Source organism: Salvelinus fontinalis, chromosome 18, assembly GCF_029448725.1.
Source record: "Salvelinus fontinalis isolate EN_2023a chromosome 18, ASM2944872v1, whole genome shotgun sequence".
NCBI lineage: Eukaryota > Metazoa > Chordata > Actinopteri > Salmoniformes > Salmonidae > Salvelinus > Salvelinus fontinalis.
The window spans coordinates 45,023,916-45,041,529 of record NC_074682.1 but is presented as its reverse complement, the minus strand read 5'-3'; the positions used below and the strand labels follow the sequence as shown (position 1 = coordinate 45,041,529).

General features: G+C 44.7%; 1 protein-coding gene across 1 annotated transcript in view; it reads left to right on the top strand.

Moving 5' to 3' along the window:
* LOC129815622 (plexin-A1-like) overlaps positions 1 to 17,614 on the top strand; it is a 474,873-nt gene that overhangs the window by 352,614 nt on the left and 104,645 nt on the right. Inside the window, exons 13-15 of the mRNA XM_055869594.1 lie at positions 10,421 to 10,572; positions 12,344 to 12,467; positions 12,624 to 12,760. Of these exons, the coding sequence (XP_055725569.1) occupies positions 10,421 to 10,572; positions 12,344 to 12,467; positions 12,624 to 12,760 (413 nt within the window). The remainder of the gene's footprint in view (positions 1 to 10,420; positions 10,573 to 12,343; positions 12,468 to 12,623; positions 12,761 to 17,614) is intronic.

Genomic DNA, 17,614 nt, shown 5'->3' with positions numbered 1-17,614 from the left:
AATACATGTGACGCATAGCAATGTTATTTGATAATGCACGTGACACATATCCAGGTTATTTGATAATGCACGTGACACATATCCAGGTTATTTGATAATGCACGTGACACATATCCAGGTTATTTGATAATACACGTTTTTATACCACTGTGCCACCACTGTGTTTTTATACCACTATACTATTTTAAAACACTGTGCCACTAAAAACAGGTCCCCTGAAACTGTGATTGTGTTATTGCTAGCCTCTAGCATGCATCCCTTGAGCATTAACAAAGATACATGCATGTGTTCTGTTCTACAGAGTACATGTAGATGGACTTCATTACACAGTAGATTGATGTAGAGAGAGGGAGACGGAGCGAGAGGGCGGGCGGGAGACGGAGCGAGAGGGCGGGAGTCGGAGCGAGAGGGCGGGAGACGGAGCGAGAGGGCGGGAGACGGAGCGAGAGGGCGGGAGACGGAGCGAGAGGGCGGGAGACGGAGCGAGAGGGCGGGAGACGGAGCGAGAGGGCGGGAGACGGAGCGAGAGGGCGGGAGACGGAGCGCGGGAGGGCGGGAGACGGAGCGCGGGAGGGCGGGAGACGGAGCGCGGGAGGGCGGGAGACGGAGCGCGGGAGGGCGGGAGACGGAGAGCGGGAGGGCGGGAGACGGAGAGCGGGAGAGCGGGAGGGCGGGAGACGGAGCGCGGGAGGGCGGGAGACGGAGCGCGGGAGGGCGGGAGACGGAGCGCGGGAGGGCGGGAGACGGAGCGCGGGAGGGCGGGAGACGGAGCGCGGGAGGGCGGGAGACGGAGCGCGGGAGGGCGGGAGACGGAGCGAGAGGGCGGGAGACGGAGCGCGGGAGACGGAGCGCGGGAGACGGAGCGCGGGAGACGGAGCGCGGGAGACGGAGCGCGGGAGACGGAGCGCGGGAGACGGAGCGCGGGAGACGGAGCGCGGGAGAAGGAGCGCGGGAGACGGAAGGCGGGAGACGGCGGGTGGGAGACGGAGGGCGGGAGACGGAGTGTGGTTGACGGAGCGAGGGAGACGGAGCGAGAGGGCGGGAGACGAAGCAGGAGGGTGGGAGGGAGAGAGTGACGGTGGACGGGAGATGGACAGAGAGCCCTGAATTCTGATTGGCTGAAAGCCATGGTATATCAGACCGTATATCACGAATATGACAAAACATTTTGTTTTACAGCTCTAATTATGTTGGTAACCGGTTTATAATAGCAATAAGGCTCCTCAGGGGTTTGTGATATATGGCCAGTATACCACGGCTAAGGGCTGTGTCCTAGCACTCCGAGTTGCATCGTGCGTATTCCTGGTCGTGATTTGATTTGCGTAAGAACAGCCCTTAGCCGTGGTATATTGGCCATATACCACACCGCCTCTGACCTTATTGCTTAAATAAGTCACTCTGGGCCTTGCACCAATGAGAGAAGTTACACTTTGTCTCCTCCGATGCTTTGAACTTTGGCACAAATGGTGTGAGAGCAACTCTGAGACACTGGTGCAGGTGTTCATTGGTGAGCTTGGTAAGGTATGTATTTTTAATACAGTTAATTGTGGAGATAGCTAATTCACAGCTAATTTTACAGTGCCTTTGGAAAATATTCAGACCCCTTTTCCACATTTTCTTACATGACAGCCTTATTCTAAAATTTATTAAATTGTTTGTTTTTCCCTCATCAATCTACACACAATACCCTATAATGACAAAGCAAAAACAGGTTTTTAGACATTTTTGCTCATAAAAATGTTTAAATAATGGAAATCTTACATAAGTATTCAGACACTTTACTCAGTACTTTGTTGAAGCACCTTTGGCACCGATTACAGCATCGAGTCTTCTTGGGCATGACGCTACAAGCTTGACATACCTGTATTTGTGGAGTTTCTCTCAAGCTCTGTTAGATTGGATGGGAGCGATGCTGCACAGCTATTTGCAGGTTTCTCCAGAGATGTTCGATTGGGTTCCGGGCTCTGGCTGGGCGACTCAAGGACAGTCAGAGACTTGTCCCGAAGCCACTCCTGGATTGTCTTAGCTGTGTGTTTAGGGTCGTTGTCCTGTTGAAAGGTAAACCTTTGCCCCAGTCTGAGATCCTGAGCTCTCTGGAACAGGTTTTCATCAAGGATCTCTCTGTACTTTGCTCCGTCCATCTTTCCCTCAATCCTAGTTTCCCAGTCCCTGCTGCTGAAAAACATCTCCACAGCATGATGCTGCCACCACCAGGGATGGTGCCAGGTTTCCCCAGACGTGACGCTTGGCATTCAGGCCAAATAATTTCATCAGTTTCATCAGACCAGAAAATCTTTAAGTGCCTTTTGGCAAACTTCAAGCAGGCTGTCATGTGCCTTTTACTGAGGAGTGGCGTCCGTCTGGCCGCTCTACCATAAAGGTCTGATTGGTGGAGTGCTGCAGAGATGGTTGTCCTTCTGGAAGTTTCTCCCATCTCCACAGATCTCCACTCTAGACTCTGTCAGAGTGACCATCAGTGTTCTTGGTCACCTCCCTGACCAAGCCCCTTTTCCCCCGATCGCTCAGTATGGCTGGGCACCCAGCTCTAGGAAGAGTCTTTGATGTGCCCAACTTCCATTTAATAATGATGGAGGCCATTCTGTTCTTGGGGATCTTCATTGCTGCAGAATTTTTTTGGTACCCTTCCCCAGAACTGTGCCTCGACACAATCCTGTCTCGGAGCTCTATGGTCAATTTTCTTCGACCTCATGGCTTGTTTTTTTTTCTCTGACATGCATTGTCAACTGTGGGACCTTATGAATACAGGTGTGTGCAATTTCCAAATCATGTCCGATTAATTGAATATACCACAGGTGGACTCCAAGTTGTAGAAACATCTTAAGGATAATCAATGGAAACAGGATCCACCTGAGCTATATTTCGAGTCTCGTAGCAAAGGGTCTGTTTTTTATTTAATATATTTGCAAACATTTCAAAAAACGTATGTTCGCTTTGTCATTATGGTGTATTGTGTGGAGAATGCTGAGTAAAATGTTTTATATAATACATTTTAGAATAAGGCTGTAATGTAACAAAATGTGGAAAAGGGCACGGGGTCTGAATACTGTATGGGGAGCCAAACATGGTCAGGATGTATTGCGCCGGTTTCTTGAGAACAGGGACATCAGCTGCAGGCACCATCTTTCCCCAGAAAGTAACAGGGTCACAATCACCAGTCTGCTCCTTCAAAGACACATGTTCTTGCTGCTCAATCAACTCCATTTGCAGTGATGCAACATCTACCCATCTGAAGATCTGTTTTGCTTCTTCTGACAATGTTGTCACATTTGTGCCCAAGAAGGGGTTCTGGATGAGCAGCAGCAATTCTCTTCCAACAGTGAAGTCATCAAAGCGAGCCTTGAAGTTATCCATCAGCTTCTGGATGAAATCAACATGGTTTGGGAACATCTTCGTCTCCCTACGTTTGCACAAGAAGATTGGGGAAGTGGACAAGTTCTCCCTGGAGATCATTCTTGAAAAGCTGAAATTTATTCTGGAAAGCCCGGACTGCTATTATCATATCACACACTGTGTTGTCCCGTCCCTGCAGCTTAATATTCAGTTGATTAAGGTGTGATGCCATGTCTGTGAAAAATGCAACTGTTTCCATTTTCTCCTCATCTTCCAAAAACTCTGAAAACTGAGTTGCCTTGTCACTCTTTTGCTCTGATAAGAAACCTTTGATTTCCTCCTGAATGGCCCAAAAGCGTTCCAAAGCCACCTGACATTGTTGTGCAGTAGTAAGTTATCAAAACTGGCATTGGCCTCTGTCATAATGCCTCGTAGCAGGCGGTGTTGTAGTGATGTTGCTCTCAAAAGGTTGATCAGTTTCATCATCATTGTCATGACCTCATAATACTTTTTTGCCAGACTGGCACACATGACAGATTGATGGATGATGCAGTGATATGATGTTAGGGTGGTCCTCTTTCAAACGTGCAACCAGTCCCCTCCCTCTTCCTATCATGGCTGGAGCTCCATCTGTGGTGATGGAGACCCCTGACTTCAGCTCTCTCCCCCTTTTTGCCAGCATCCCTTTGATGACCTCATGGATATCCTCTCCCCATGTGTGTGCTTCTAGATTTGTTAAGCCCAATAGCTCCTCACATATAGATTTTCCTACTGTATTATTGATTGTATGTTTGTTTATTCCATGTGTAACTCTGTGTTGTTGTATGTGTCGAACTGCTTTGCTTTATCTTGGCCAGGTCGCAGTTGCAAATGAGAACTTGTTCTCAACTAGCCTACCTGGTTAAATAAAGGTGAAATAAAAAAAAACATAATTCCTTCTTTTTGTTACAGACACCAGAAGCTGTGCATTATCAGTGTTATCTGTTGTTTCATGAAGTTACATTTATTTTATTTTACCTTTTTTTAACTAGGCAAGTCAGTTAAGAACATTCTTATTTTCAATGACGGCCTAGGAATAGTGGGTTAACTGCCTTGTTCAGGGGCAGAACGACTGATTTTACCCTATCAGCTCGGCGATTCGATCTTGCAACCTTTCGGTTACTAGTCCAACGCTCTAACCACTAGGCAACCTATTATCTTTAGCTAATTTTCGAGTTGTCCTCATTGCTGTAGAATCTGACAGTGGGATCTGGTTGATCATTTCCCTGAGCTCATCTTTTTGTTTACGTTCAAGCAAGGTGTCAGCAATTTCACGCATGCGTCCTTTAGCCATCGCAGCGTCTGACAATGTTTTTTTTGTGTGTTTTCCCAAAACCCAAGCTTTCCTCAGTGAACACTCCATTGCACGTTTTTGGGTTGTCAGGGAATTGACAAGGACTTTTTGAGCTTCAAGTTCCTTGACGTCCACATCACCAACAAACTAACATGGTCCAAGCACACCAAGATAGTCGTGAAGAGGGCACAACAAAACCTATTCCCCCTCAAAAGACTGAAAAGATTTGGCATGGGTCCTCAGATCCTCAAAAGGTTTTACAGCTGCACCATCGAGAGCATCTTGACTGGTTGCATCACTGCTTGGTATGGCAACTGCTTGGCCTCCGACCACAAGGCACTACAGAGGGTAGTGCGTACCCCCCAGTACATCACTGGGGCCAAGCTTCCTGCCATCCTGGACCTCTATTCCAGGCGGTGTCAGAGGAAGGCCCTAAGAATTGGCAGACTCCAGCCACCCTAGTCATAGACTGTTCTCTCTGCTACCGCACGGCAAGCGGTACCGGAGTGCCAAGTCTAGGTCCAAGAGGCTCCTAAATAGCTTCTACCCCCAAGCCATAAGATTCCTGAACAGCTAATAAAATGGCTACCCAGACTATTTGCATTGCCCCCCCCCCCCCCCCCCCCCCGCGGAACGCTGCTGCTACTCTGTTATTATCTATGCATAATCACTTTAGTTACTCTTCCTACATGTACATATGACCTCAATTACCTCAATACCGGTGCCACCGCACATTGACATTGATTCTGTACCGGTACCCCCTGTATAGCCCCACTATTGTTCGTATCTCTTACTTTTTTTGGGGGGGGGGGGGTGGGGGGTTCTTAAAACTGCGTTGCTGGTTAAGAGCTTGTAAGTAAGAATTTCACTGTTGTATTCAGCGCATGTGACAAATAAAATTGGATTTGACTTTGGTGGACCTCTCAAATTGGGATTTGAGTTGGTTTATCTTGTTTTTTCTCACCTCCGTGTTCAGGGGATACGTCTGATCAAATGTACTATGCCTGGTGTCATCATGGCGCTTAACATTGGCACTTTTCACAAGAGCTACTGACTCGCTGTATATCAGGCACATTGGTTTTGTGCTAGTTGTGGGGAGAATGAATCAATACTGTTTGTCTATACTGTCCACTGTCTTTGAATATACGGTTTTCAGAGTCAACGTTTCTTTTTTTTTGAAGCCATACTAACAAAGATACTGGCAACTTAGCACCTGTCTGTGATAAGTTGAACCGCTGTCAAATCTTTCTGCCTGCTTGTCCCAAGGTTCCACAGAGGATATTTGGATTGACGCGATTGGGTGAGATGCGGCCTCTTGTATTTGCATATAACCACGCAATTGGAATAGACCGGGCACTAGTAGAGGTGGGCGTTGTCTTGAGAGAGCGTGATAAAGAGCTTGCCGAGTTAGAGACCGCTGTGCCAGGTAGATTATTTTTTAAGCTGTCTAAAAATAATTTGACTTTTCTATAATAAAATGTGATGTTGTCCAGTCCAAATTGACCCTTCTCTGGGTTCGGAATCGGCCCGCCAGTTGAGTTTGGCTGCTTTATTCTAATAATGTTAGTGTGACCTGCTGTGCTCCAATATGGGAAGGTGTGTGTGTGTGTGTGTGTGTGTGTGTGTGTGTGTGTGTGTGTGTGTGTGTGTGTGTGTGTGTGTGTGCACATGCATGTGTAGAGGTCTGTCTGTCTCCATGCATGTCTATGTGGATTGAGAGAGCGAAGGACACAAATGCTTGTGAGGGTGCTCACCTCATGTGTGTGTACAAACACACACACACACACACAATCACCGACTTTGTCCCACCGGGGGTCAAAATGTCACCTCAGCGACCAGCAGCTGTAGAGGGGGTGAGCGAATAACAGTGAATAACCAGGGTAGGTGGGTCAGACAAATGGATGTTACCCTCAGCATTAATCTAATTAACGCAGGTCTTAATCATGCTAGATGAATGATATAGACATGGCCATTGTTTGTACAGGTCCAGATAAATAGTCCACTGATTAGTACAAGGCAGCTGTGGGCAGCCGGGAGCACCTCTAAAGCACCCTGAGGATCATTCACTAAAGAAAATGGGTCATAACCTGAACTCTTTCTAATAGTATTTAGCAGATGAATAGTGAGACTTATATAGTGAGTTTATATAGCCCTTGTTACATCAGCTGATATATCATATTTTTATACAGAAACCCAGCCTGAAACCCCAAACAGCAAGCAATGCAGGTGTAGAAGCACGGTGGCTTGGAAAAAAATCCCTAGAAAGGCCAAAACCTAGGAAAAAACCTAGAGAGGAACCAGACTCTGAGGGGTGGCCAGTCCTCTTCTGGCTGTGCTGGGTGGAGATTATAACAGAACATGGCCAAGATGTTCAAATGTTCATAAATGACCAGCTTGGTCAAATAATAATAATCACAGTAGTTGTCGAGGGTGCAACAAGTCAGCACCTCAGGAGTAAATGTCAGCTGGCTTTTCATAGCCGATCATTAAGAGTATCACTACCGCTCCTGCTGTTTCTAGAGAGTTGAAAACAGAAGGTCTGGGACAGGTAGCACGGCTGGTGAACAGGTCAGGGTTCCATAGCCGGAGGCAGAACAGTTGAAACTGGTGCAGCAGCACGGCCAGGTAGACTGGGGAAAGCAAGGAGTCATCATGCCAGGTAGTCCTGAGGCATGGTCCTAGGGCTCAGGTCCTCCGAGAGAGAGAGAAAGAAAGAGTGAATTAGAGAGAGCATACTTAAATTCACACAGGACACCGGATAAGACAGGAGAAATACTCCAGATATAATAGACTGACCCTAGCCTCCCGACACATAAACTACTGCAGCATAAATACTGGAGGCTGAGACAGGAGGGGTCAGGAGACACTTTGGCCCCATCCGATGATACCCCGGACAGGGTCAAACAGGCAGGATATAACCCCACCCACCTTGCCAAAGCATAGCCCCCACACCACTAGAGGGATATCTCCAACCACCAACTTACCATCCTGAGACAAGGCCGAGTATAGCCCACAAAGATCTCCGCCATGGCACAACCCAAGGGGGGGGCGCCAACCCAGACAGGAAGACCACGTCAGCGACTCAACCTACTCAAGTGACACACCCCTCCTAGGGACGGCATGGAAGAGCACCAGTAAGCCAGTGACTCAGCCCCTGTAATAGGGTTAGAGGCAGAGAATCCCAGTGGAGAGAGGGGAACCGGCCAGGCAGAGACAGAAAGGGCGGTTCGTTGCTCCAGAGCCTTTCCGTTCACCTTCACACACCTGGATCAGACTACACTCAATCATATGACCCACTGAAGAGATGAGTCTTCAGTAAAGACTTAAAGGTTGAGACCGAGTCTGCGTCTCTCACATGGGTATGCAGACCATTCCATAAGAATGGAGCTCTATAGGAGAAAGCCCTGCCTCCAGCTGTTTGCTTAGAAATTCTAGGGACAATTAGTAGGCATGCAACCGTACTGTACGTGTAGGTATGTACGGCAGGACCAAATCGTAAAGATAGGTAGGAGCAAGCCCATGTAATGCTTTGTAGGTTAGCAGTAACACCTTGAATTCAGCCCTTACCTTAACAGGGAGCCAGTGTAGGGAGGCTAGCACTGGAGTAATATGATTAAAAAAATGTGGTTCTAGTCAGGATTCTAGCAGCCGTAATTAGCACTATCTAAAGTTTATTTAGTGCTTTATCCAGGTAGCCGGAAAGTAGAGCATTGTAGTAGTCTAACCTAGAAGTAACAAAAGCATGGATACATTTTTCTGCATCATTTTTGGACAGAAAGTTTCTGATTTTTGCAATTTTACGTAGATGAAAAAAAGCTGTCCTTGAAAGCGTCTTGATATGTTCGTCAAAAGAGAGATCAGGGTCCAGAGTAACGCTGAGGTCCTTCACAGTTTTATTTGAGACGACTGTAGAACCATCAAGATTAATTGTCAGATTCAACAGAAAATCTCTTTGTTTCTTGGGACCCAGAACAAGCATCTCTGTTTTGTCCGAGTTTAAAAGTAGAACGTTTGCAGCCATCCACTTCCTTTTGTCTGAAACACAGGCTTCTAGCGAGGGCAATTTTGGGGCTTCACCGCGTTTCATTGAAATGTACAGCTGTGTGTCATCCGCATAGCAGTGAAAGTTAACATTATGTTTTCGAATGACATCCCCAAGAGGTAAAATATATAGTGAAAACAATAGTGGTCCTAAAACGGAGCCTTGAGGAACACCGAAATTTACAGTTGATTTGTCAGAGGACAAACCATTCACAGAGACAAACTGATATCTTTCTGACAGATAAGATCTAAACCAGGCCAGAACTTGTCTGTGTAGACCAATTTGGGTTTCCAATCTCTCCAAAAGTATGTGGTGATCGATGGTATCAAAAGCAGCACTAAGGTCTAGGAGCACGAGGACAGATGCAGAGCCTCGGGTCTGACGCCATTAAAAGGTAATTTCACACCTTCACAAGTGTAGTTTCAGTACTATGATGGGGTCTTAAACCAGACTGAAGCATTTCGTATACATTGTTTGTCTTCAGGAAGCAGTGAGTTGCCAGCTTTTTCAAAAACATTTGAGAGGAATGAAAGATTCCATATAGGCCGATATTTTTATTTATTTTCTGGGTCAAGGTTTGACTTTTTCAAATGAGGCTTTATTACTGCCACTTTTAGTGAGTTTGGTACACATCCGGTGGATAGAGAGCCCTTTATTGTGTTCAACATAGGAGGGCCAAGCACATGAAGCAGCTCTTTCAGTAGTTTAGTTGGAACAGGGTCCAGTATGCAGCTTGAAGTTTTAGAGGCCATGATTATTTGCATCCTTGTGTCAAGAGATATAGTACTAAAACACTTGAGTGTTAAAGGGCCTGTTTGGGTGGATGGGTATATAAACAAAGATGTGTTGAAAATCACAGCTAAAAATCCAGCTCATTTGTGGGAGCTTCGAATGGTGTGTGAACATGACCAACATAAACATGCACCTGTGGCAATATGTTGGATGGTCAAGTTCACGACTTTGGAAATTAACCTTTTGAAGCAAATATAAAAATCTCTCTCTGTTAAATGTCAATGCAATGGTGCTTTTTTGGCATGGCATTCATACATACATATTGTCAAAATCAGACTGAATGATGCAGGAACCTAGGTTTGAGTCCTATAACTTATAATGATAATACTACTAGCTTATAACAGTAATAGACATAGACTGCTCTCTCTGCTTTCGCACGGGAAGCAGTACCGGTGCATCAAGTCTGATACCAACAGGCTCCTGAACAGCTTCTAACAGAATGGCTATCTGAGTTGACCCTTGTATTTTATTTATATTTATAGTCTCTATGCACACTCACAGGACTCTACACACTCCCGCACACTGACACACCAACACACTCACAAGATGCGCACCCATTTATGCTGACTCGACACACACGCACTCACATACAATCATCGTATCGCTGTAGCCACTCTATTTATCATGCATCATGATGCCTAGTCATCTTACCCCAACACGTCGACCTCCATCACTCCAGTATCTCTGCACGTTGGAAACATGGTATTGGAACTGACTCTGACCCTGCTTGTTCTTCTTATTGTGATTTATTGTGTGCTTTTGTTCTACCTTGTTATTTTTGGTGTTATATTGATATTGGTTACTGCATTGTTGGATTTGGAGTTTGCAATAAATTCATTTCACTGTACTTGTGCAGGTGAAATTAAAACTAGAATCTCAGGTCTGTCATCACTCCTCTCCAGTTGTCTCCAGAGACGGGTCCCAGACAGGGTGGAACCATGCTGACCATCACGGGGGAGAACCTGGGTCTGCAGTTCAAGGACATCCAGACGGGGGTCCGCATCGGCAAGGTGGCCTGCACACCCGTGGAGGCAGAGTACATCAGCGCTGAACAGTCAGTGACTATTAGACTCTTTGTGCTCCTTCCTCTGTTTTGATGCCTTATTCCATCTCTTTATCTCTCTCTCGGTATGCATGTCTCCCCTCCCTCCAACTGTTAGCCCTATTTTCTATCTACCCATCTCACTTTCTTCCCTTTCATCTCTTTGTCCCAGGTCACAAATGCCCTAGTCTCTCCCTCTCCTGTTTCTCTTATCTCTTCTCCTCCTCTTAACCCATTGTCACATTCTCTTACTTCCTGGCATTCTAGGAGACTTGTCTGGCTCACTAAGAGAAACAGATCATGCACAAACACCTTTTCAACCGTAATCAAATCACGCTGACGTCATAAACGCTCACTGACTCATGGTGAGAATGTATGATGCTTATATGAAGGACCTTAGTGTTGAGAAGCGTAAATGACTAAAGGAAAGCTGCATTTCCCCAAGCACCACAAGGTCCGCCAACAAACAAAAACACTTTGTGTCACTCTCATCGGTACTGACAAATATCCTACAATCATAAAAGTGGATGGATATTTCTGTTTTACTTTATATCTGTACTTAAACATATTTGGACCCTACTGTATATGAAGATAGTTGTTTCAAGGATACTTGTGTTTGTTTCAACCCTGCTGTCACCTCCAAACGTGAGGGGCTAACGCTTGACCCCCGTCTTTCCGGTTACAAGTAGGGCACGTTACCATGATGGCAAACACTTGGCGGCAGTGGTCCACACTGTAAACCAGTCAGGGTGATTTAAAGGCATTTTCCCCATATGGAGCGACTCGGAAGTGACTGCTCGTGTCATCTCTGTAACCCTGTCAGAGCCGTAACGGAGGAGGCAGGTTACGGCAATGAGCACAAAGGTTAGGGTTAACTGGCATGTGCAGTGTGGAGATTAGAGAAGGTCGTCACGGATTCAGGTCTGGTCAAGCTCAGCCCACACGCTCTCACAAAGGAGTAGATGCGCAAACACACGTGCACACACACACGTCCTCCGACAGTAGGTTGTGTGCATACAGCACATGCAAATAGAGTATACACACATAGTAATAAATCTGTAAATCTGTGAGACCAAACAAATAATTGCATCGGAACGCGGACGTCATCGCCACGGTGATGCAGAGCGGTTGCCGTGGCCACCTACAGCGAGGACAAAAGTTAATAACTCATCGCAGGCGGATAAAGAGAGGGAGGGAGTGAGGGGGAACAGCAGAGAGATGGGAAGGATACGAGCTTGTTCAATTAATCACCCCCCTCTCACGTAAATCCATCTCTCTTTTCTTATGTGGCTAATTAACAGTCCAGAGTGTCTGAGGAGGGTAAAACATGAGGGCTCTGTGTGCGTGTCTGTTTGTGTGTGTATGCATGCATGCATCCGTGTATGTGTGTGCTCAAGCCTCTGTGTGTGTGGTGTGTCCGCGCTGATTACACACATGCTAGCACATGTCTGTGTGTGTTCTCGCCCGCGGTGCCCAACCACCTCAGACTCTCGTCCTCTGCCTGAATTTTCCTTTTCATTTGGCAAGCCGCCGCCCAAGGCCAAACACAAGCTTTATGGGGTTATAATCTCCTCTAATACACTCATAGAGACACATTGAACCTCTCTCCTATCGTACGTCTCTAGGTACAAGTGGATGTCATCATCACACACAGTAGCATGGCTATGGATATGTGCAGGGCTATTGCTATGTTCTATGGCTTGGTTACCCTTGGACTAATGCTATGGATATTTAAATGGCTATGATCATATGTGTAGTGCCACTCACTCTCTCTCTCTCTCAGGATTGTGTGTAAGCTGGCTGATGCGACAGGTTACCGTGTGCAGGAGGCTCACGTGGAAGTATGTGTGAGGGACTGCACACACACCGACTACAAAGTTGTCTCACCCAAGGCCTTCACTTTTGTGGTAAGCTCTCATCATAGCTGTGTTGAAATGTCCTTCTGTAAGGTTGTGTTCTTTCATCAATTGAAAAAGAACAGTTGATCCCAGAACAACAGTTGATCCCAGAACAAATTAATTCCTATATCTGACATCTTCTCTTGATGTGTTCCTCTTCCCCAGTCTCCCTACTTCACACGGGTACAGCCCTCCAAGGGCCCCCTCTCGGGGGGAACTCGCATCACCATTGAGGGGAGCCACCTCAACGCGGGCAGCGCTGTGGCTGTCAAGATCGGCCTCCATCCCTGCCGCTTCGAGAGGTAAACTCTCATCGCCCACTCGTCTTGTCTTTGGGATGTTGTTTATTATTGATAACATTATTGTGTTTAGTGCTGTATCCATATCTCTATAAGTTAACTGCTGTAAGCGGTCGGACTAACTTGCATTTATTTTGAGAATGACTACTATTATTTGTGACGGGAATGACCATCTCTGCTACGGGCATGACCAACGTTCTATGGTTTACCCTCCATTGAAGAGCAATGATCTAGAATTAGGGTTTCAAATACTCTCTATAGTAATCATGTTTGCCCGTTGCACTACATGTTACGAGCTTGGTAAATTCTCCAACTTTCGATGGGATATTCAGAGAAGCTGGAAAGGCGAGAACACGATACACAGAGAGTCTGTTCTCCTGCAGCGAGCGGTCTCTGCCTTTCATAGTCCGTCATGGTGAAACACACACACACCGTGAACTCGCAGGGTTCCGTGCACTCATATAAAGCCTCAAATGAACATATTAGCAGATGGTCAGAACCTCACAGAGAGGAGAATGCCTTAACACATCTAAGAAGAGGGTTGGGAAACATAGAAAACTAAAAGAATGAAAACTGAATGAGAGAAGAACATGGGAGAAGACAATCAAATGGTCACAGCCCACATCAAACCACCCTACAAGATACTCATTTCATCTTCTCAGTCGCATTTCATAATGAGGAAGAGGAACACTGAGGCAAAACCAGCCAGTTCAGCCCCCCTTTACAGACCCTGGAAATACCCATACATTTATCTTACCCATACATGTATCTTGCTACGCAAACTGTAGTTTCTTGGAACAGTTAGCTTTACATTTAATGTAAGCACTGTCAACATGATTGGTGGGTGGTATATAGACAGCCATATGTGACACGGTTTATACAAGGGGAATATATGCATGCTGTAATGACATCTGTTGATATGGGGAAACATGTTGAGCTAAAACCTTGACTAGCCCTGAAAAGACAGCTCCTGTATTTGGTATAGTATAGAATTCTGAATACTAGCGATACAAATGGATGGTAATAATATAATATGATAGTGTTTGATAGAGTTAGGGTTAGTCATCTTGATCTGTTCTGCTACAGTCACACGAGGGCTCCTCTCAATAGTCAAAGGTAGCTTCCTCCCCTAATCTCCTTCATCTGCACTATTCTGAAAAAACAGGATAGGTGAAATCAAGGTGGATGCCCATTGGGAGGTTTGCTGCCACTTTGTCTAGTTCAATCAAAGCCACATTGACATTATCCCACCCCTGGTAAAAAGCCAAACGTAACACAATATCTGCCAATTCATTTGCAGGAATATTGCTCCCAGCGTTTATCTATCACTCTGTATGTAGCCAGTTAGCAATGCTAATGATAACCGTCTTGCAGGTAGACGGAAAACCTTCTAAATTAAATGTCAACTGCAAAGTAAGCTTACCTGGCAGAACTATATAATGATTTTTTGTATCAATTGGGTGGCGATTGTTTTGCAGACTTTGTCATGACGTGTTGCAGCAGTAGGCCTAACAGCAGAAACATCACGATACATCGCTTGCTAGATGCTCAAATAAAGGGGAATAAAATTCAAATATTGACATTTTACCGTTTTTTTTTTCAGACCTCAAAAATATTATTGATATGTCTTTTAAGCCGTGACATGGACTCAGAACATCATTTTCATTGTTTCTCTATGAATAATTGTAATATTGCGAGTAAAAAATGAAACAAAAATCACAAACCAGGAAAAATAAAACTTAAAACAGAATTCAGGGAAATATAATTTTATGGGGCCCCCTTTGTAGTTTATTAACCATTATTTTAACAGGTATGCTAACAGAAAACACATATCTTGTACACCAAGGACCAGGAGAAGAACTGCAGGGTAAAGGAGAAGAGAAGAATGAGCCGATTTGAAAGCTATGAAAATAATAGTAGCTCGAGACAAGTTTCATTTTTTTCAAGTAGCTCTCATGCTAGAAAAGGTTGGTGACCCCTGTACTAGACTTTTGATATTGGAACAGTACATACATAGCATTGTCCTTTCAGACCCGCTCTAGCATAGTGATGTTCTATGTCCCTAAAATAATGGATTTAAAAGTGACCTAACTTTTCCACGTGTCCCTCACTCCCTAATGTTTTTCTTTGTCTCAGAGTTCAACACGGCCACTTTAATCAAAGTGCATTTACCCTAATCATTCAGCCACTCCCTCTGCAACCCCTTTCTTCCACTTTCTCTCTGTCTCTATGTTTATCTATTTCTGGCCCTCTCTTCTCACATTATTTTGTGCCGGCTGACAACAACGTTGTCAAAATATGTACGGTGCACCGCGGGTTTCGCCGGCAAGTGTTATGAAAGTTGTTGCCCGGGCAACAAGACGACGCTAGCGGAATGTGGAAAAGGCGTTTTTCTTTTTTTTCTTTTCCTTCCCTTCTTCCCCGTACACCTTTCAGCCATGCCCTGGAAGACGGGGCGTTTAAATTGGTTGTTACGAGACAGCGGGATGTGCTTGCAGAAATGCATCCTAGCTTATTTTCCTTCCCACTTAGTTTCCCCTCAGCTGCTGGTGTCTCACTAATGTGTTTTTGTCCTCTTTCCTCTCTCTCCTTCTCTCTGTTTCTGGTCCACAATAGATGGGATTTATGTCCAAAATAATTGTTGTGAGATAGGAAAGTCTGTGCACTCATCACACACACTGTTGAATAAATATGGCTACAGGTTCATCTGCCTCACCTGAAGCTGCTATAGACCACCAAGTGCTAACACTCAGTATCTGGATAACATGTGTGAAATGCTTGATAATGTATGTGATATCAACAGAAATATATATTCTGAGTGATTTAATAATTGACTGGCTTTCATTAAGCTGCCCACAGCTTCAAACTGTAACCAGTGCCTGCAACCTTGTTCAGGTTATCAGTCAAAATGCCAGGTTAGTGACAAACAGCACAGCAATTAAATCATCAACATGTATTGATCACATATTTACTAAGGCTGCAGATTTTTTATTTAAAGCAGTATCCAAATCCATCGGATGTAGTGACAATATAGTAGCTATATCTAGGAATACCAACGTTCCAAATACTGGGCCTAGTATAGTGTATAAGAGGTCATACAATAAGTTTTGTAGTGATTCCTATGTTGTTGATGTAAAGAATAGTTGTTGCTCTGTGGTGTGTAATGAGGAACAACCAGACTCTACACTTGACATATTTATGAAATTGCTTATTCCAGTTACTAATAAGCATGCACCCATTAAAAACAGTTAAATCCCTGCGGATTGATGAGAAATTAAAACATTGTGTGGTTGAGAGGGATGAGACAAAAGGAATGGCAAATAAGTGTGGCTGCAAACCGATTGGCAAACGTACTGCAAATTGAGAAATAATGTGATTAAACTGAAAAAAAGAAGACGAAACTATACTAAGAAAGAAAGGTAAATTATATAAAGAATGATTGTAAAAAGCTTTGGGGCACCTCAAATGAAATTTTGGGCAAAAAGGTAAACTCAGCTCCATCATTCATTAAATCAGATTGCTCATTCATCACAAAACCCACTGACAAAACCCACTGATAATGATTTTTTTCATTGGTAAGATTAGTAAACTTAAGCATGACTTGCTAGCAACAAATGCTGACACTACACATCCATATATAACTGATTAAATTATGAAATAATAATAGCCTCCAACACTCTACTCAGCAAACTGGATGCTGTCTATCACAGTGCCATCCGTTTTGTCACCAAAGCCCCATATACCACCCACCACTGTGGCCTGTATGCTCTCGTCAGCTGGCCCTCGCTACATATTCGTCGCCAGACCCACTGGCTCCAGGTCATCTATACGTCTTTGCTAGGTAATGCTCCGCCTTATCTCAGCTCACTGGTCACCATATCAACACCCACCCGTAGCACACGCTCCAGCAGGTATATCTCACTGGTCATCCCCAAAGCCAACACCTCATTTGGCTGCCTTTCCTTCCAGTTCTCTGCTGCCAGTGACTGGAAAGAATTGCAATAATCGCTGAAGTTGGAGACTTATATCTCCCTCACTAACTTTAAGCATCAGCTATCTGAGCAGCTTACCGTTCGCTGCAGCTGTACACAGCCCATCTGTAAATAGCCCACCAAACTACCTACCTCATCCCCATTTTGTTTTAATTTACTTTTTTGCTCTTTTGCACACCAGTATTTCTACTTACACATCATCATCTGCACATCTATCACTTCAGTGTTAATTTGCTAAATTGTAATTACTTCGCTACTATGGCCTATTTATTGCCATACCTCCTTACTCCATTTGCACACACTGTATATAGATATTTCTATTGTGTTATTGACTGTACTTTTGTTTATCCTATGTGCAACTCTGTGCTGTTTTTTGTCACACTGCTTTGCTTTATCTTGGCCAGGTCGCAGTTGTAAATGAGAACTTGTTCTCAACTAGCCTACCTGGTTAAATAAAGGTGAAATATATAGAAAAAAATATAAGTTCTAGGCCTACTAGAAAGTGTGTGCCCTCAGGCCTGGAGGGAAGGAAAAGTAATTATGTTAACAAAGAATAGTAAAGCCCCTTTACAGTCTCAAATAGCCAACCAATCATCCTTTTACTAACCCTTAGTAAACGCTTGGTAAAAATTTTGGACAAGATACAATGCTATTTTACTGTAAACAAATTGACAACCGACTTTCAGCATGCTTATGGGGAAGGACATTCAACAAGCAGGGCACAATCATGACTGATGATTGGCTTAGAGAAATTGTTGATAAAAAGGTTGTGGGAACCATTTTGTTAGATTTCAGTGTGGCTTTTGACATTATCGATCATAGTCTGCAGATAGAAAAACGTGTGTTATGGCTTTACACCCCCTGC